The 20,856-nt window shown below is 31.8% G+C and overlaps 2 protein-coding genes across 2 annotated transcripts in view; both read right to left on the reverse strand.

The window, feature by feature from the left end:
• Positions 1-9,532, reverse strand: part of LOC105458989 (echinoderm microtubule-associated protein-like CG42247) — a 24,944-nt gene extending 15,412 nt beyond the window's left edge. The window contains exons 1-3 of the mRNA XM_011704633.1: positions 9,373-9,532; positions 8,388-8,868; positions 6,741-6,918 (exon numbers count right to left, since the gene is read on the reverse strand). Coding sequence (XP_011702935.1) covers positions 6,741-6,918; positions 8,388-8,868; positions 9,373-9,532 — 819 coding nt within the window. The remainder of the gene's footprint in view (positions 1-6,740; positions 6,919-8,387; positions 8,869-9,372) is intronic.
• Positions 9,533-14,443: 4,911 nt separating this feature from the next.
• Positions 14,444-19,564, reverse strand: LOC105458990 (probable 28S rRNA (cytosine-C(5))-methyltransferase). The gene is made up of 6 exons (XM_011704634.1): positions 19,255-19,564; positions 18,818-19,088; positions 17,150-17,406; positions 16,481-16,596; positions 16,145-16,317; positions 14,444-15,958 (listed from the first exon to the last, which is right to left on the reverse strand). Exons 1-6 carry the CDS (start codon positions 19,456-19,458, stop codon positions 15,012-15,014), a joined length of 1,968 nt encoding a protein of 655 aa, XP_011702936.1. The 5' UTR covers positions 19,459-19,564; the 3' UTR covers positions 14,444-15,011.
• Positions 19,565-20,856: the final 1,292 nt, after the last annotated feature.

The raw sequence follows: 20,856 nt of genomic DNA on the forward strand, positions 1-20,856 counted from the left end.
ATTAAATATTAAAGTATTGTCGTAATAAAGAGCTTACATAAATAATGAAAGACTAAAACAAGACTTTTTAAACGGACAATTCATGCAGGCAACTGATCGCGAGATAAAATGTAACGATTCGGATTGTAAACACTGACGCTTAAAGACATATGCGCGCGCGCGCGCGTTGTGTGTGTGTGTGTGTGTGTGTGTAAGAGAATTTACTCCCTTAAACATTTTTCAAGCGATTAATACAATACAATTGGCTGACAATCCTTATTTAATATTGATAAAATATACTTACTTTCAGAAAAAAAACTGATATTGTGATTTCCAAACAATTTTTTTCTACTTTTCCTTTAGTTTATTGTTCCTAATTTAACATGAGGTATCCTTGCAATATGAAAATGAACCAGTTCATATATGTTGCGTGACGATAGCAAGGTCTCGTGATTCAAAATGTGCCATAGCGATTACGGAAAAATAATTTGCTGGAGAAAATAATAGCTAGAGTAAAAGGCACTCGTCAGCCATCGCTCGATAGAACAGCGATTATAAAGAAGGATAAGAAGTCTAGCTGGAGAAAAAAGTATTCTAATGAATGTTAATGAAAACAGTTATGTCTATATTGTGCTCTTATCGCATTTCTTTGATTCCGCGCTATCTTAGTGACATGAACTACAGCAAACAATCGATCACGGTGATATCAATGCTGGGATTGTCGTAAATTCCCCCACACGAATAAATGGCTACAGCTTTACAAAAGATAGGAAATTATATATATAACTTCAATTTTGTATATATTTATTTATATTAAATTACACATGCGCACGCATGCTCGCGCACGTGTGTGTGTGTAATTTAAACTTAAAGATAAATGAAAAATTTACCTTCATCAGATATTTTATACATATTACACACACACACACACACACACACACACACACACACACACACATATATATTTATATATATATATATACATATACACACACGCACATGGTCTGTTCCGAAAGTAATAAGACTAATTATGGAAAAACCGTTTTATTAAAAATAAACTTAATATTTTTCAAAATATTATAGGATCCTTGAATGTCAATACAGTGGTTCCAGTGTTGCTCTGCCACTCTTCGTATCAGCGCAGGGAATCTGGACATACCTTCCAGAGTTGTTCAACACCGACGATTAAAAAAGTCCAAGCAGCCGCGACGAATGCTCTGGAAGGCATGTCTGATCAAGACTTTCTGCGCGGCTACGATGAGCGGCAGCAACGCTGTATTGAGAATCCTACTTTGAAAAATATTAAGTGTATTTTCAATAAAACGGTTTTTCCAGAATTAGTCCCATTATTTTTGAGACAGATTATGTATATAGTATATACACTACCCCCAAAAAGTTTCCGGACTAAAATAAAATTTTTATGTTTGAAGTTTTAAGCCGCTGAACTCAGTGCGGACTGTGCCAAATCAAAGAGCAGATGATTTTGGCATTTTAAGAGATACTTTAAGAAATTCTGTAACGATTTTAAGTTTAATGCATCCCTATTACTCTAAATTCTTAAATCTGAGAGGCATGTTTATCATAATGAAAATTGCAATGTTTAACGTAATGCACAGCCTTGGGAAAATTTTTCTCGGGGATGCGATTTGCAGCGTTATAAAGTTTGAACCTTCCTCTTTAATTTGAAAAAAATGCAAGTTGCTACGATTTTTTTTCGCAAAGTTACAGCATTTTAAAGTAACCCTTGTATTTTTCTCATGTATGATCGGCATTACCCGATATGCACCATAGGAAGGTTGGCGATCGAATTTTGCACACTGTGTGTGTATGCTTTACATATGCCCGGACGCACACAATGTGCAAAATCCGATCTACCTGCGGGTAATGCCGACCATATATGAGAAAAATACAAGGGTTATTTCAAAATGCTGTAACTTTGTGAAAAAAATCGTAGCGACTTGCATTTTTTTTCAAATTAAAGAGGAAGGTTCAAACTTTATATGATGCTGCAATTTTCAGAATGGCAAACTTGCCTCTCAGATTTAAGAGTTTAGAGTAGTAGGGATGCATTAAACTTAAAATCGTTACAGAGTTTTTTAAAATATCTCTTAAAATGCCAAAATCATCTGCTCTTTGATTTGATACAGTCCGCACTGAGTTCAGCGGCTTAAAACTTCAAACATAAAAAATTTTTTTCTGTCCGGAAACTTTTCGGGGGTAGATACATAAATTTTTTTTATACACATTTATATATGTGTATAAAAAAAATTTATGTATATGTATAAAATAGTTGATAAAATTAAATTTTTAAGAAAATTTTAACGCAAAAATTAAGTCCTCTTGAAAAAAGAAAGATGAGAAGATGAGAGAACCGACAAGATTTCTTTTTGCAAAGCAATGACCTCCAACTTTATTTCGAATCTTTAAAAGCAGGATTCTTAGAGGTAAGCCAAGCAAAGAGAACTTAGTGTTTATTGATCCCAAGAGGCTGGTTGACCAACGGTCAATGAGATACGGTCTCTCCCCCATTCTCTTGCCACCCTCTACAACGGCCTTCTTTAACGGAAGTAGGAATTACCCTCCCTCTCCTACCTCCCACTTACTACTCCGTGATTCATGCGTTCTCGGTTGTTCTGACTAAGAAAATCGAGCTGGTCGTTATTATGAAATCATCGAAGAAGTCAAGGAAAATTCAGAGTTTAGGAAACTTTAATTCTTTTTATTTTATTAATAGTTTTCTACATAACTATCAAGAAAATATTGATAGTAATTTTGTAAAAAGTAATCTATAAGTGTAAAAACTTTTATTGTGCTTTATCATAGATAAGATCATCATATTTCTATTATTTATACAGTTGTAGTGATTGTACATACTTTACGTTCAAAGAATTGTGCACATGACACACACGACGCAATAGTGATTTCTTGTTGGTAGTATGGTATGTAATTAGGTCACCAATAGCGTGGCAAGCAACGTGAGGAACAAACATGCAATTGTGCTAGGAAAAGAGAACGAAGGTGAACGAACATATAATAAAAATTTAATTAATGGCACGAACCTTTATCGCAATATTATAAGTGTACCATAAGTGTATAAAAGACATGTACAATATAATATGTTAGATTGTCGGAAATGGACAATAATAGAAATGCAAAACAGGCTGATATATTACTATTTTACGCGATATGAGAAGTGACTTTAAAGAAATAGAATCTTACAATCTTCGTATCGGTATCTTTCGATTAATTTCATTATTTGTTAATAAAATTTCTGCTTACAGATAATAAAAGTTTATATTTTAGTTTTAAGTAAACTTTTGCAAAACTCTTAAACTTTAAGACTTGATTATTGATAAGTCTGATGTTAAAAATTTTAAGTAAAATTTCAAAATAAAGGAGTAATATAAAATTAAATAGAAAAGTTCCTATTCAAATTGATGAATTCTGAACAAATTGATTTTGAACTGGCCGAAATGTCCACAGAAAAGAAAATGCGGATACTCTAGAATAGCTTGTATTATATATATATCTGGAATATTCTGCATATTACTAAAGAGAAGAGAAAAATGTCATTAAAAAGATGTTTAAAAAAATCATTCCGTTTAACGAAGATATATTTTATAAATCGCGATAATGTCAAAATAGGCAGAAATGACTTTGAGATTAAGGTAAAGATAAAAAAAGGGAAAAAAAGAAGCGTACACTGGAGAAAGAAATACAGAGAGAGAAAAACGAGAGGGAGGGAAAGCTCTGACAGGGGTAGGCAGTTATATGTGATTACTCTGTGCAAATTTATCTCTGTTCGATGCTGATCATCATCACTTTAAAATTACTGTTATGTTATTCTCTATTCCTTTACTAAATTTACAATACAGTTTGCATTGTTTTAAAAATATATCATCTCTCCTTCCTTTCTCACACTATTTCTCCCACTGTAAACGCCCAAAGCTATAACAAACACTATATCCTTTTAATAAGCATCATACTTTATGACATATGTTACACTACATTCAATATTTATTGCGTAAGATTTGATATATTAATTAAGAAAAATTTGTATTATACATATATATAATTTGTATTATATATATATATATATGTGTGTGCGCGCGCGCGCGCGCGCGCGCGCGTGTGTGTGTGTGTGTGTGTATAGTTTCCCGTATAATACAAATTTTTCTTAATTAATATATCAAATATTACGCAATAAATATTGGATGTAGTGTAACATATGTCATAAAGTATGATGCTTATTAAAAGGATATAGTGTTTGTTATAGCTTTGGACGTTTACACTGGGAGAAATAATGTGAGAAAGGAAGGGGAGATGATATATTTTTAAAACAATGCAAACTGTATTGTAAATTTAGTAAAAAATTTATATAATATTTAGTAAAGAATATATATATATATATATATATATATATATATATATACATCATGTAAACACAAGGTGATTCATTTTAATCCATCCGAATATTTTGAAAACTGAAACCGGCAGACAAAATTATTTTAGACTTATGTCCCTCTTAAAAATATTAAAATTTATACTTCAACTTTTGGAAAGTTATATCTAAAAGGAAATTGTACTATAGTCTCACTTGGTACAGTAACTTTGATAACAATTAAATATGTGATTTTAAATAATTATTAATATTAATCATGATTAACTCGGCCGAGATGAACATTTTGCATTAGCTACACTCGATTATTGGTTATACATTGATTTGACTTAATTTGTTAGTGACCTAAGTTCTTTCCGGCACATGGAAATGTAGCCATAAATAGAGAAGGAGAAAAATTATTAATTTTGCATGCGGAAACATGAAAATAATTTCATGTATATGTTTCATTTTCTTAATAATAATTACTTGAAAATCCATAAAATTAAATGCAGGAAAAATAATATATTTTTTAAATAATTATCTTAAATATTTAAATATAGTATCTTCCCTCTCCCTCTTTTTTCTCTTTAATTAATCAAATTGTAAAAAGTATAAAGTGAATTAGAATATTTTAGAATCTAATTGGTCAATCGACATGCAAAGTCCTGTTATTTAAAAGAATTATGCATAATAAGCTTCAGCCACACATTTTGTCGAATTTAAAAATAATCCTGCCTTTAATATGAATCGAAGTAACTAAATTTCGTAATTGCATCAAGGTGTAATATAAAACATAACGAGTTAAATTGGTCACACCTTTGAACCAAAGGAAGGGTGTGAGCCATAATGCCGAATGACGTAAGACAAAATAAAATTGCCTTTCATCCGTTGCACCTAACAAGCAATTAGATGATGAGAAACCTATTTGATTGAGTTCTTTTTTATAAAGCTCCGCCATAATTATTAAATTATACGATAATAAGTAAATATTACTGTAAAATCTTTCACAAGACAAATTATAAGATATATATATATATATATATATTTATATGACATATATCATATATTACATATGTATATTATTGCGATACTAAAAAAAGAAAAAAAAAGCGTTCCTCGTTCTCCCGCAAATACAACTTTGCTTTGCGTGCGGCCTGCTTTAAGAAGTTGATCTGGGCCAGATACACACGACACCCTCCTTGTCGTCGCGCGTCGTCGTCGTCGTCGTCAGCATTATTACACGGATTCTTATAAATTATTAATACATTAAATCTCTTTAAAAGTCATTTTAAAAAATCTATATTTCGACACATTTATTGCGGTACGTAAAATTTTACTGCAATGATTGTAGTTGTATTTTTTATTGTTTTTTAGTCCTTTGTATAAAGTGCAGGCGTGTGCATGTGCGCGCGCATATGTGTATGCAGTGTCTATGTGCATATTTACATGTTTTGACGCTTATTTAAAAATATTAAACCTAAATAACTTTTTACAATAATAATATAGTAATAGTATGTGACTATTAATAATTGATTATTCCTATATTACTAACCCACATATAAAAACGGAGGAAAGCTCGATATTTTGTTTTTTTTAATCTTTATTACATTCTTTAATTTTTGTTCTTTAATCTTTTTGTTACACATTTTCTCTCATGTACTATAGAAAAAATATATAGCATAGGTCTCTTTTGTATGCGGTATCTTACTAACATTTCTTCTAATTTAAATGTATTATTATTTATTCGTATATTTTCTAATATTTACTAATATTGTCATCGCTAAGATTTTTGCGTGATTGCATAAAAGATATAAAACAATAAAAATTAAACATTTTAAAAGCTATAAAAGTTTAACATATTTTTATATTTGTTATAAAAATGTGTCATTGTGGACGGCGCGGTGAAAGAAAACGCCAGAATGTTCGTATTTGTAGCACAATGAAGTCGATAGTGCTATGAAGAAGACGTGTTTACAACGTCAGTCAAGTTCATGAGTATCTCTCTCTCTCTCTCTCTCTCTCTCTCGAGGTTGTTACTTATTACCAACTAACGCTTTAATCGAACGTAATTAACACACGTACACTTTCGCTATCTACGAAACGCATTTCTGCATTTTCTTATCAAGATGACGGGCTATCAATTGCATTTGTTTTATCAAAAAGAATTCATATTATTTATGAAAAGTAAAAATTAATAATTTTAGATAAACAAATAAATTTTACAATTAAATCTTTCTAAATTGATCTTAAGTTTTATTGAGCCAATTTCATCTTTAAAATACGAAATGTATATATATATATGATTTGGACAAGTTTTCTTTAACATTTTCTTTTTGCAATAATCAAATTCTTGTGACTGCATTTTACAACTATGTCTTACCTTGAAGGTCTTATAGCTGGATACTACGTAAGAGGCACCATCCTCAAGTTCATCGAGATTGATCTTTCGGTCACCATCCATCGAGAAAATGTGACGCGCCCCTCTCGGCAGGTCCATCCGAAGAGACAATCTATCCAGTAGAGCTTCCAAAGAACCAATATCACGGCCAGGTTTGAATCTGAAAATATTCGACAATTATCTAAAATAATAAAGTATAATCTCAAAACGGAGGATATTCTGTTTGAAAATTTGTTAAGCATTTTTATAATGATTCGATTAAAATATTAATAGTAATAACTGGATATCTGTCGCAATTAAATGAACATACCATTTAAAAATGCATCGCATATTTATTTTTTTGTAAATATTACTCAATTTTTTCCTCATATATATATATAGTTTTGCCGTTTTTTAATCAATGCTAAAAAGCTAATATAAAAGTATGTTTTGATCAATAATTCAGATCATAATTTGACAATTGAATATATTTAAACAAAACTTATTTAAATCTAAATAATTAAATAAATAACTCGTTTAAGTTAACTAAAATTGTCTTTTAAAAATAAGATTCTTTCATGCCGATGCAATTATGTCAAGGATATTTTATAATTAAAAGCAATTTTGTAACTTTTGGATTAAAATTTGTATATTAATTAGTTATAGGATATACTAGTTACGATTAAACAAATATACTGTTTAGAAATAATGGCATGTATCGTATATTTCTCTTTTTGTAAATATTTCTTCATTTTTTCCGTTTAAAAAAAAACTTAAAGAAAAAAATTTGATCTTTTCTTTTAAAATACTTTTTAATACTTTTAATGTAATAAAAGACACGTTATTAATTTTGTCACGTTCATGTATACATATCATATCATTGATATTGTTGGTTAATATTTTTAAAGCACCTGTGTTTATAAATTTATGAAAAATATTTAAAAACATTTTTATGAGGTCTTATTGCATTTCATATGCGCATTATTATGTACAAAGTATGAAGTTAATATTGTGTATGTGCGCGCGTGCGCGCAGGATTATACATCTGCTGTTATCCCCAAATAGCCACATTCGACTCGTACATAAGTATTGTATGTATATATATTGCTCTGTGTACGTGCGTACGTACATACATACGTATATACATATGTATATGTACGTGTGACGCGCGTAATACTATTATCCCCCCAAAAACCACACTCATTCCACGCATATAAGTATGTATATGTATGTATACATATATTGCTCTGTGTACATTATGTACGTACGTAAAATTAAATTTTAATTGATTATACATTTATATATAATTAAGTTTATTTCAACCTATGTATAAAATTCAACATTAAAGTAATTGTTTAAATAATTATTGAGTATACTGTTTTATGCTGTTGAAAGAAAAGACAGATGTATAGAATAATTGAAGAATAAAAAAATTATATCTTACTATATATTTTATTATCTCTGTGATAATCTCAGATTAGGAAAAAAATATGTTCTGTATTGTATATTTATAGACAATAATATATAATACATAACGAATATGTCACGTACGACATACAATAATAAAGTCGAACAAGTATTTCTCTCGACGTCTTTTTCAGGCTTCTTGCAGGTTGATTTGGCTAGAGTATTGACCAAAATGATGCTTACCTGAACTCCACCCCCGGAAAGTAGGGATCGCCATTTTTATAAAAGGTAACTCTTCTTGCTCGCCAGTAGCCGAGGTTGTTATATCTTGCGGCTTGTAGCTCGTGCCGGCTCTTGGGTCGGCTCGGCTGCTCCGACTGCTCCGGAGGCGGCATGCGGGGACTGGAGGGTCTACTCTGCCTCCAGTAGCCGGCCATGCCACCTCCACCCCCACCTTCACCACCGGCCAGCACACCCCCGTCCTCTTCTTGCGTCGTCATTCCACCCTCCACTGCGATTCTACCCTCCTCGATTCCGTTCTCCTCCTCTTCCTCCTCGGCGTCCTCCTCCTCTTCCTCTTCCTCCTCTGCCTCCTCATCCTCTTCGTCGTCCTCCACCGGCATCGCCGATGCCGCTGTGGGCGTCGCGACGCTCGCGGCGACACCGCCCTTCAGCGAATTCTCGTGAATCCGCGGCGTTTCTTGCTCCTCTTTTCTCATCGCACCTGAATAATGGAATCGGAATTTGTTTTAACTGACTATACCTATATAGCTAAATTTCCGTATCGTGAGCATCTTTAGTTTTATATTTTGCCTATATTCTTAATAATTCCGTCTGTAAACAGTATTTTTCTTTTTGCGTTACCCATTAATATATAATTTTGTCACTTGGCACTACGTAGAATGAAAGCGATTAATTATATAATTATTAGGATAATTAATAATTATGTACACGATGTTAATATTTTGTTAAACACATAAATGCAGTGTTCGCACGTGTGTCAATAATGCTTTAGAATAAAAATGGAAACAACTATAAAAAAAAAGTTCAAAGTAAGGAGGCTGTTTGATCTGAAAAAGTTAAAAGTCAATTATATATATTATAGAATTTGTTAACATAATTCAATCATTGAGGATCGATTCATATGTATGTGGTCGTGAAGATAAGCTTGAGAGCTGAATACTTAATTCTTCCTCTCTCTCTCTCTCTTTCTTTCACTCACTCTCACCTGCGTTCTCCACCGTCGTCGCGGTGGTTGCAGCAGTTGCTTGGTCACCAACCTCGTGTTCACTACCGTTACCGTCTACCTCGCCGCCAGCTACGAGGAGATCCTCGTTCTGGCCCAGTCTGCTGACACGCGAATCCGACTGATTTTCAGTCTCAATCATCCGCAAGGCGAGGCCGCCGCCACTTTCGCGCGTCCTTCCTCGGCCTGCGCTTTTACGATTATAAAGAAAGATCTGAATCCCGACGAGGGCAGGGGCAGGGGAGAGGGAGGGGAATGAGAAAAGTTTGCTTATTGACTTAATGAATTATCATGTATGTACTATGCAGGGCTTTAGAACCTAAGATGTCTGCAACTAACGTGATAATAAGTTTATTATAGTTAAAAATAATATAAGTTAAAAATTAAAAATTACAAGAGAATTATCATCAAGAATTTAAAATTTAACAAAAGTAAAACAAATTATTAAAATATGATATGAGATATAAAGTTTACTAAAAGAAAGACTTAACAAACAAATAGAATGAAATAAGAGCTGGTTATACCTAATCAAAATTATATTAAATACAATTTCAATTATATATGTAATTACGATATAACTTTGCATAATTGTACGACCAACGAATTTTATATAATTGAGTCTTTGTTATTATAATCGCATCTATAATTGGAAAAATTACATCTGATCTGTTAAAATGCAGATAATCTTAAATTTACAAAGGGATATAAGTACAACCAGATCGAATACAAATAGAATCTTGTATCAATATGAGAATTATTATAAGAATGAAAGAAAAGTATTTGCCTTCGTATTCCTCGACATGTTAACATATACATCGGTCGATTGAATTTGTCTGAAAAATTATACTGATTTTGATCGCGAACATGAGTGGAGCGTGCGATGTTTTTTGACATTTCAAGGTTTCTTATATCGAGACATGGCACGAATCGCCACTTTGAGAATGCTATAAGCGTTGGTCAGTTGATCACGTGTTGCGTGATAGCCGGGGATTCCCGATCGATCGGCCGTTTTTATTTCGCAACTGCAGCTCCCACTGCAGGTCCATCGATCAACAACTCGAACAGTATATATTTTGTCAATTCTAATACGTCGCCCCCCTTTACGTGAGTGTTACGACGAGTCACTGCAAGGCGATATATACATATCATGATCATTAGACCTGCTTTTCGAATTTTAAATTATAATATGTACGTTTCTACGTTCCTTCTCTTTCAATCTTAATAGGCTTAACTGGATAATATACATATATATATATATATATATATATATATATATATATATATGTTAGTTAAACTCTTTTGGGAGTTCTGGCTTTATATAGTATTTTTGTAACTGCAGCGCAAGTTTGATTGGAATTATAATAATAATGAAAATGTGAAAAATTCATATAATGTCATATCCGTCTGATTTTATGATTTTAGATCACACCTACAACAACAAGCCGATCGATTAAAGTTGCGCGACACACCTAATTCGAATAACTATAATATCCTTTGCTAGTCCCTATATGCATGAGACAGACTCTATGTGCGTGACACACCATTCTCGAATGCAAAACATATTCGGCTACTTTCAGCAATGATTTATGTGCTCGTTTAATCTTTGGGTTAGTTAACAACTATTCTGCCATTTCGAATTTCATCACTGATAGAGACTATAGTAAATCGATAGTAGATCCAAAAGTCAATACAAAATCATTGTAATGTTATATCTAATCGGTCCACAATAAATCGATAAAAAAGAATGTTGTAGTAATACTTTAAAATAATGCTAACTTTTTTAAATTAAAAATATAGATTTAAGACGCATTGAAATTTCTATCGCATTGACATGTCATATCTATAATTTAACCAATTTTCGTAAGAAACGATACCTTTTATAAAAATTATGCAGATTACGAACTTAGAACGTATGTAATTTTTTCTATTATTATACTTATTAATTTTTTAAATGTTATCATAAAAAAGAAAAAAATAATAATTTATTAGATTAATACAAAAAATTTCTTATTTTTTCATAAAGCAAAGTGTTAATTTAATTTTACAATAAAGAAATCTCTTTATTGTAAAATTAATAGATAATAAAAGCTTCTGTTATAGTATTGAATCTCGAGAGTATAACGCGCTTTATATTTTTTTAATATTATTCAAATTAAATTCACTGAAATGATAAGTTTCACTATTCTAATTTTTTGGAAAAACTTGATCAGAAAGTTATGCATTCCACGATTATGAAAAGATTGAAAAAGATTAAAGTAAATGATTATCTTGATCAATATAAAGATTACTTCTGAACCATATGACTATGTTTAATCGTTAAAAAATTTTGTATAAAAATTAACGATTAAGTATAAAATAGAGAAATCAATCAAAAATATAATTAAACCATAACTGTAGTTCTAAAACTTTTCATTTATAGATATAATGTAATAATAGATTATACGAGATAAATATTTTAAATATACTAACTTGATTCGATCAACCGGCACCGCGGCGCGGGAACAAAGCAAGAATCCGCTGAAGAAAACACTCGCAAGTTTACCAAAGTTCACTGACACGACGCCGCGATTGTTGATCCGTGATCGACGTAAAATTCACAGTATTATCATTATCGTTCACAGCATTGATGACAGCGTTCATGACGACGCACGCGAATATGGATCACGGACGAATTTGCCTTATCGAAGTTGATTCGGTTGAATCGCGAAGATCGCGGCAGCAGTATACATATTCATGCGTCCTTCGACGATGGCGTCCCGACGTCGAGTGGTCGCGCAACCTCGGCACCGCCGGCCTCCGTCGACGTCCTCTCACGCCGTCTCCGTCGTCGCTCTTTGTTGGGCCGGGGTCGGGGCGGCGTCGATGCCCCGTGTCAGTGAACGCGGAACTTGTTGCACCGACATTAAAATTTCAAAGAGACGCATCACAAAAGAGCGAGAAACGCAGTATCGTCGTTATTTAATTATATAAGTACGTTGCCGAAAAGCAAATGTACGTGCGGGTGTTTCTCAATAATTGTGCAATTTATATAACGCATACTAAATTAACGCGACTCTTTTACAAAGATATGTTTTGATTTTTGCAAGATATTTCAATACTTTCAGTTGTAATAAATTTATGAAAATGTAAAAAATTGCGATTGTAATAACGTTGACGTTATCCATCGTATGATTTTAACATCACATGTAATGTAAGGGCCACGCTTACAATTAGTTTGTATTAAAGCTGTATTAATAGGTACTATGAGTGAGTGAATAATTAATGAGTGAGAGAGAGAGAGAGAGAGAAAGAGAGAGCAAAATATTAGTATAATACATATCGATTAAATTTAATTTGACAAATTTGTGCAAAACACAAGCTTTAGCTGAGAATATTCCTAAAATTTTTTACTTTTTCCGCTTTTTAAAGCTTTCTACATTTAATCCAAATAATATTATATATATATATATATATATATAATATATATACATATAATATATTGTGCAGGCGTTGTGTGTGTGTGTGTGTGTGTGTGTACCCTGCCTGCCACAATACATGAAAAAAATAAACATGCCATATCTTGGTCGCAAAGTTATTGAAAATATATGATACGTACGTCTCTGGCACGTTGCGCGACATAAATAATTTGTTTTAATTAATCAGTGTTTATCAGATTTTCTGTGTATTGTAATTCATATTTCGAAAATAAATTTTTTTAAGTATTTTATCTTTTAAACTCTATTATTTTTTATGTAATGAATTTGACTGTTAGTTAATTACAACTACAGCTATCTGTCATTCATACTCTGCAACGAATAACATTGATTAAGACTTTCGAAAAGTTGTTGCAACGTAATGTGCGATGAGTTTATAGCACGTCATTATATAGTTATCGTACTTAATTGCCACTTTTAGTACGTGCAGGCAGGCACCATATACCAGCTAGTTGAGAATTATTTCGTTTCTTCGAAATTTGCTTAGTTAATCTCGTTGTTGGAGAAACAAATAAAATTAAATGCGCCGCCATAAGAAAATCGATCTTGAATCATATATACAATCAATTGTAATAACGCAGTACAGTTTCAGTTCTTAAACGTACCTATAGCTCGTATTATAATCATATATATACATAACATCGTGTATGTGTGTGTGATCTGTCCGTATATATAATATTTTAAGTTATAGCACTAATAGACAATATTTCTTGACATTTCATGTCGTGACTCACGCGACGTGATTTTAGTAAGTTAAGTAACGTAATATACTTCGCAGTGAAGGGATAAATTAGAAAACTGAATCAATATAGTTATCACGTAATTATATCAACCAGTATATATATGTATAATTATATATACAAGGTGTCCCGTAAATCTGCAATCATTTGGAAGATGATTGGGTTACAGAACACCCTGTATATAATATATATGTATACATGCACGCGCGCACACATGTATGCAGTATATATATAATATGTTGATGGTGTAGATATACTACTATATCTACTACGTATATATATGCGCGCACATTAGAAAAGATTTTTCACCGCAATTATATATATATATATATATATATATTGTTGTTGGACCAATGGGAATCGTATGTAAATAAATATATGGCGATCACTTTATGCTGGATTCAATTATATTGGTCCAGCGGTTTTATGCTATGCTTATAATATGCTAGCTGTTATGCATTTCATGTGCTCCCGCGCGGCTTTATACGCACGTGTTACCATATGTTGCGAGTAAATGCGCTGATAAAACGAAAACTACAAGTAGCTAGACTTTAATATAATATATAAGCATAATATAATTGCGTAGTCTGGCCAAATTTTGACTATGCAAACTAATTTTCATAAATTCTTTCTCCCATATTACTATATAAGTTCCAGCTGTAGCGAAATAAAATGTCGGTTAATTCTTTTCTATTTTAGAAATCGCTTATCTATGTACTATAGATATATATACTAATGTAGACAAAAAAAAACGACTTTAAAAGTCTTCAACTTAAAAAGGATAGATTTTATATAGTTCACATTACTTTCTTTCTCTCTCTTTCTTTCATCCTTGATGCCTTTCATTTTATCAACGAGCATGTATTAACAATAGGTAAAAAAGCAATTTGCATCCTTCTCAGTTATCAATTAAGAACAGTTATTGATCGTCGGCAATAGTGTGAGCGAACAAATAATGGTTCTCTTTTCTACCTTTTGTAACAATCTATATAATTAATAATAAATTAGTTATTGTTGATCGAAAGATGGAGGAAGAAAAAAGAAAAATTAATGATACTGAAGATGAGTCTGTTTTCTATATCGAAATAGTGTACATACACTTTTTGCACTTAAAGTGAAATAGATATATATTTAGTATTTGGCAAAAGCAAGAAAGTTCCAATCCAGGAATAGAAAACAGCCAACAAGTCTAATGTAAATGAAAAAGTAGATTTCTACATAGAAAACTTTTATCTTCTAACAAAATAAGTCATCTATAATCAACATGTAATATTCTTATATATATATTATTATTAGCAACTTTTTAAATGTCATATATATAGATATACCTTATACGTACGTTTTTAAATATGAGATAAAGAAGAACATCAATGACACAAAAAATATATTTTTTTCTCATTTACCAATTCTATTTATTTCTTTTTCTCTTCTTTGATAGTCCAATTACAGATTCTTCATCCGGCTCCTGTTTTTGAAAATAAATTTTATCAATCTTAATGATCGATTTATTTTCTTTTTTCTTTTTCTTTTTTATCTTTGACAGTTTAGTTTCAGTTTCCTTATTTTGCTCTTGACTATCATAATCAATTTCCAGCTGAAATGCATTTTCATGCATTGATTTTCTCTTCTTCCTTGATGTTTTCAATCCCATGTTTTCTAGTGTCTCCTTTTGAATATCTTTTGATTTATTCATTGCTGATTTGTTATTAAAATTGGATAAATTGCTGTAAATATTCATTTTTTCTACTTCTTTTTTACTTCTTTTTGTCTTTACTTTATTATCTATTTTGGATGTCTTTATTTGTTCATCACTTGTTGAAATTTCTTCTTTCTCTTTCTCGTCCTTCTTTTTCTTATCTCTCTTCTCCTTCTTTTTTTCCTTTTCGTCTTTCTCTCGTTTATCCACGGTTGTTTTCGCCATGACATCCAAGTTAGCCTCAACGAGATTTCTATATTCGTTACCTCCTTTGAGTTTGCACTTAGGTAGAGTCACGTCAAAGTTCCTCTCAAATATCGCCACAAAAAAACCATTACAAAAATCTTCATCTGGCTTCGAATACAAACATCTATCTCCGCAGTTGTATTTTTTCGAGCTAAAGTTTGTCCAATTATTTTTGAGCAATTGTCTAACTGGTAACAGATGATAAGCGTTACCAATATTGGCCAAAACTTGGTCTACTACTTGCTCATTCTCCTCGGGATGTAGAGAACATGTGCTGTAGATTATTCTCTTTACATTTGGAAAGTTGAACAGCGCGTATCTAAGAAGATAAACTTGGAACGCTTGTAAATTTTGTAAGCGCTTTGATTCGGGCTTACCATCCATATTGTTCTGTTTCGGTCTGTCAACTATGCCTTTAATGAAAATTGTAAAATTATATTTTAATAAATGCGTTCCGTAAATAGCAATAATGTAAAGAATTATAAAAACAAATTATTTCTCCTGTTTTTACTCTATTCTTTAATATGCTATTTGTCTATTTTATTAATTTATATTTGGTTTGATTCATTAGAAAGATAGAAAGTTGGACATTTTTTTACCTGAACCAGAACAAGATGGATCGACTAGAATGTATTCCACATGTGAATATAGTTTTGGATCAAGAGTTAAGACATCTTGATTAAGAGGTTCCACGCAAAATGAACGAGTCTTTTTTATCTGATTGAGTAAGATTTCAAATCTTTTAGCATTAACCTCCACAGCATAAACTTTCCTATTTAAAAACAATTTGTATCAATATATTATTTCTAAACTTAATTATTTCATTTAAACTAATTAAAACTAAGTAAAAAATAAATCTTTAATAAATAAATTTGGTTCTCATCTTACATCTATAATCTGATATAACAAATCTTATTGGAAAACAAATAGCATACCCGTAATTTTGCAGTTTTGCTGCTACTTGAGTAGTTTTCATGCCGGGCGCAGCACACATATCCAGCACTACAGAACCATTAATAGGATCCAATAAGTGCACTGGCAAACTACTAGCCTGAAAATAAAATAAAATTCTTAATGTAAAATTGTGAAATGCATCTTACTAGATCTTAATGGTGCTAATTTATGTATTAATAATAGAATATGTTAATATAATATGTAATAATACTTATGAGTCAATTTTAAGCAGAATTTGTTCTGGTAAAACTTGTAAGAACTTATGTAAGACTGGAATTGTAATTCTATCCGTATCGTAAAACGTACAATAATTCATAATATGTCTATAATTTTTCGTAAATCTTACGGCTAGCAAGAACTTGTTTGTAAAGATATTGCATAAACATCATTAGTTCTTATAAATCTTACGAGAACAAATTACGAGAACGAGCTTTACATACGATTCTGCTTCGAATTGACTCATCTACTAAAAGTTGATAAAGTTGAGTGAATGTCTGTAAACTAATATTACATAATTATAAAAATGTCTTCATTTGCATTTAGAGCTGACTTATTAGTTTCATAATAAAAGTTTAATAACATACCATATGGTATAATATAAGGTACAAAGAAAATATATTTTCAGTTAGAAAAGATCCTATTATCTATACCTTATCTTGAAGAATAAGCTCGCCATTTTGATAGCCACTGTGTTCATGAAAGACTGTCGAGGGTGGAAAAGCCAACAATTCTGGTACATGCAGATCTTGTATAAAATACGGCTTTGCTAACTGTGATAAGGATTGTAGATAAGAAGGATATGTTGTACTTTTAGGTAATAATTGCCATCCATCCTTTTGAAGGAAAAAAATAGCTTTTTCCACTGATAACAGAAGAGTATTGACACGGACATATCTAGGCCTTTGCACTGAAAAAGAGAGAAAAAAAAGTCAAATCTTTTTGAAGAGATTTTCAGTAAATTAAACATAGTATTAAATTTGTGTATATATATATATATATATATATATATATGTGTGTGTGTGTGTGTGTGTGTGTGTGTGTGTGTGCATATGTACATGTACGCATATATGTACATACACATAACCGACCGAGAAAATAACAAAAGAAAGAAATCTAATGATAAAAAAAGAGAAAAAATGGTTTAATTTCTAAATCTAGCAAATTATGTATATTATTATTATTATTATTATTACAGATCAAACCTTTTTTATGGTATTTTTATGTATTTATGGATATGTAATTTCTTTTTAACACAAATTTTACAGCAAATTGAAAAAGGAAATCAAAGTAACATTAAATTTAAATTTGATTTTAATCGTGCACACAAAATCTAATATTAAAATCAGAAATATTTTCGTATGAAATGAAAAGTAGTGCAGAGTATGTCTGAACACAAATTATATTAGAAAATAAATTTTTTATTTCTTATATAGAATATATCATAATGAAGATATGGTCGTTTGACAGGGATTAGAGGTGACTAATTTGATTTCTTCAAAATAAAGTGTAATACTTTTTGTTGCTATTTTATTACAAAAAGATTGTTTATCATTATATATAGTATTTACTTATACATTTATCTATATTACATATATATAAATATATATATATATCTATATATTATATATATTTACATCTCTTTTAATTATTAAATTTATTTTTTCTGTTACACATGTACACATATCAAATATATATATATATATATTATATTTTAATTTAAATTAAAAAAAAGATTAATTTTTTTCCTTTCAAATAAAAAATACTTGATATTTTGTAAATTTCCTTTTCTTGAAAAGAAAATGATTTTAATCAACTTTCTTATTCAAGTTTTCTTTAGACTCTACTCTAATTTCATCTTCGCTTTGTTCTTTCTCCTCGACAGACTCGTTTAAAGCCTGATAAGCGTAACAAGAGATAATCAAATTCACTGTGACTACAGCAGCCAGTACAGAAACATAATTAGTCATGGCAGTATCAGTCTGGAATTCTAATATCATGAAACGTTGTATCCCAAAGAAGGCAGCAAACGGTAATGTAAACATGGCGACGCTATAGAGGAACAATGTTCCCAATACCGTCGCCGGACCCATCGCGCAGTTGCTCTTTCTGTCACAAATTGATTCCTGATGACAGAATCTGCTTTGATAATTTTGTAGATTTCCGACTTTAACTAGTTTGTTCTGTCGACTGGATAATATTCTGCAGTTGCGAATAATCAGGACCATGAAGGAGATTGCCTTTAGTGCGTTAGGATGAGTCTCCAGAGATGGAAATTCTGCAAAAATGCAAGCATGCAGTGATTATTGAGCACAGTTTACCTTTTCCTCTATGAGCGACGAGAGTTTCTATACAGCCGAGACTTTGTGACTCTTCCCGTAATTTGTTCTCGTAAGTTAGGATGGTAAGGACTGGCTTGGAGTGGCTCTTGAGACATCCCTTGCGCCATAAAAGCTCCGTTATGAGAACTCTGGCTAGCCAGGGATTCAAACGCGGTTGTTCCGTTAGAATTTGGGTCTTGTCGAGTAGCTGATCTAACTGAGATAGCGCTTGTAAGGTATTCACCGCGAGGCCGTATATGCCGGCCACATTCTGAATTGATACACGATAAATGATAAATTGATAAATTACATTCTTATAATGTAATTGTATTACGTAACAAGATTTACATTTAATGTAAGAAGACCAGATCTTTTTCTCAACTGATATTTCTCATATCTCTCTTCAACTACAATCGTCCTACAATTATTATACTTACGGGGTGCTTCTTCTCGTAAATCAAAGTTTTCAGGCTGGCACCATTCTCTCGCACGCGGCGCACGATGTCGGCCGTGAATTTGTAAATACGTGGGACCGTAATGGAATGCACGAATTCATTCGACATATTACGGATTTTAAGCTCTTGGAAAATTATATTTTTAATTAACCAACTAAATCCATCGTCATCCACCTTGATAGACATAGACCGCGCGCTCCGCACTCGTGCTCGCGCTGCCGTGTTTGCCGTTACTCCATTCTAAAAATTGGCAGTATTGGCACCTGGCTGACAAGTTCAGGTTCAAGATGGAGTCGACAATTCGACACGGCCAATCAATTTCACTAGAGACACTATGAGACTGGCCAATGTTGAGCCAATTTTTGATTGGCTGGATACGGAATGGCGCAGCCAATCTATGATGACTAAAAGAAGGAGAAAGAAGGGGAAATAGAAATGCGGGAAATAAAAGCAAATATGCATTTTAACATTACTTTTTATTAAAAAATAAATGGGTAATAAATGGGTACTTAACTATAAACACAAATTAGTAATAAAGATCATAAAATATCAACATAAATATAGATATACGCTTGTATCAAGATAAAATAATAATGGCAAAATAAGTATAAGTAGAATAAAATATTAAGGTAGTAGAGTAAAAATATTATATATATTTAAGATATTAACAATAAAATATTATTTGACTGATGCATGCATAGCCATGGTTTTACTATCATATCTTACAGATAATTGTTTCTCTTTAACAACATTCAATTATGCAGAATTTATTAATACTATTTAACATGACAGAATATTTAACAATAATAAAACATTAATATAATATATTTATTGTTTTATATACGTGCCGGTGAACGTCATTATTGTATGTGATGACACTTAAAGGCCAAGACACAGACTTTTGCATAACGCTGCATAACGCTGCATAACGCATAAGACGTAAGGCATAAGAGAATCAACCAATCAGAGTCATGAAATGAAGGACTCTGATTGGTTGATTTTCTTATACTTTATGTCTTGTGCGTTATGCAAAAGTTTGTGCTCCCGGCTTAAGACGTGAGTCACGTGAGATGTCCGCCATTTTCTATCCAACTAGAATATTGGCCAGTCTCCACTGAAATATAATAATACTGGAACGCGCACGGGCGCTAGTATCGTGATCCGACAAAGAGGCTCCTAAGTGGTATCTGTGTCTTTTTCTAGTACAATCTGGCCAAAAGTTTTATACGGCACACACCCCATGCTTCACGCATTGTATTCAACCTTCAAACATGCGCAGTATAGCTTGGAAAAGGATAAAGATACCACTTTGAATGCTCTTTCTCGGATCTCTTCTTAATAAAGGCGGCATGGGCCGTGCGCGTTCCAGTATTATTATATTTCAGTGCCAGTCTCTTATTATAGTGTCTCTACTCGAAGACAACGTGATGTGACGCCAACGGCAAAGCCCGCAAAGCACATCCACGTCTTTCAAGCCATAATCGCACTAGCGATTGAGGTTAGGATTGGATTGAAATTTGACCAATCAGAAGAAAAATAACTAATATCAAGTTTAATAAATTTTGCTTTGATTGGTCAAATCCC

The sequence above is a fragment of the Wasmannia auropunctata genome, unplaced genomic scaffold (genome assembly GCF_000956235.1).
Source record: "Wasmannia auropunctata unplaced genomic scaffold, wasmannia.A_1.0 LD334239.1, whole genome shotgun sequence".
NCBI lineage: Eukaryota > Metazoa > Arthropoda > Insecta > Hymenoptera > Formicidae > Wasmannia > Wasmannia auropunctata.

Bases quoted from the DNA above. Each gene is read 5' to 3' on its own strand.
- LOC105458990 (XM_011704634.1), bottom strand. From the start codon at position 19,458: ATGTCTATCAAGGTGGATGACGATGGATTTAGTTGGTTAATTAAAAAT. The intron at 16,597-17,149 runs GTATAGATAATA...TTTTATTTTCAG, and splicing joins AGCTTATTCTTCAAGATAAG to GCTAGTAGTTTGCCAGTGCA. The intron at 16,318-16,480 runs GTATGCTATTTG...GTTTTTAAATAG, and splicing joins GCAAAACTGCAAAATTACGG to GAAAGTTTATGCTGTGGAGG.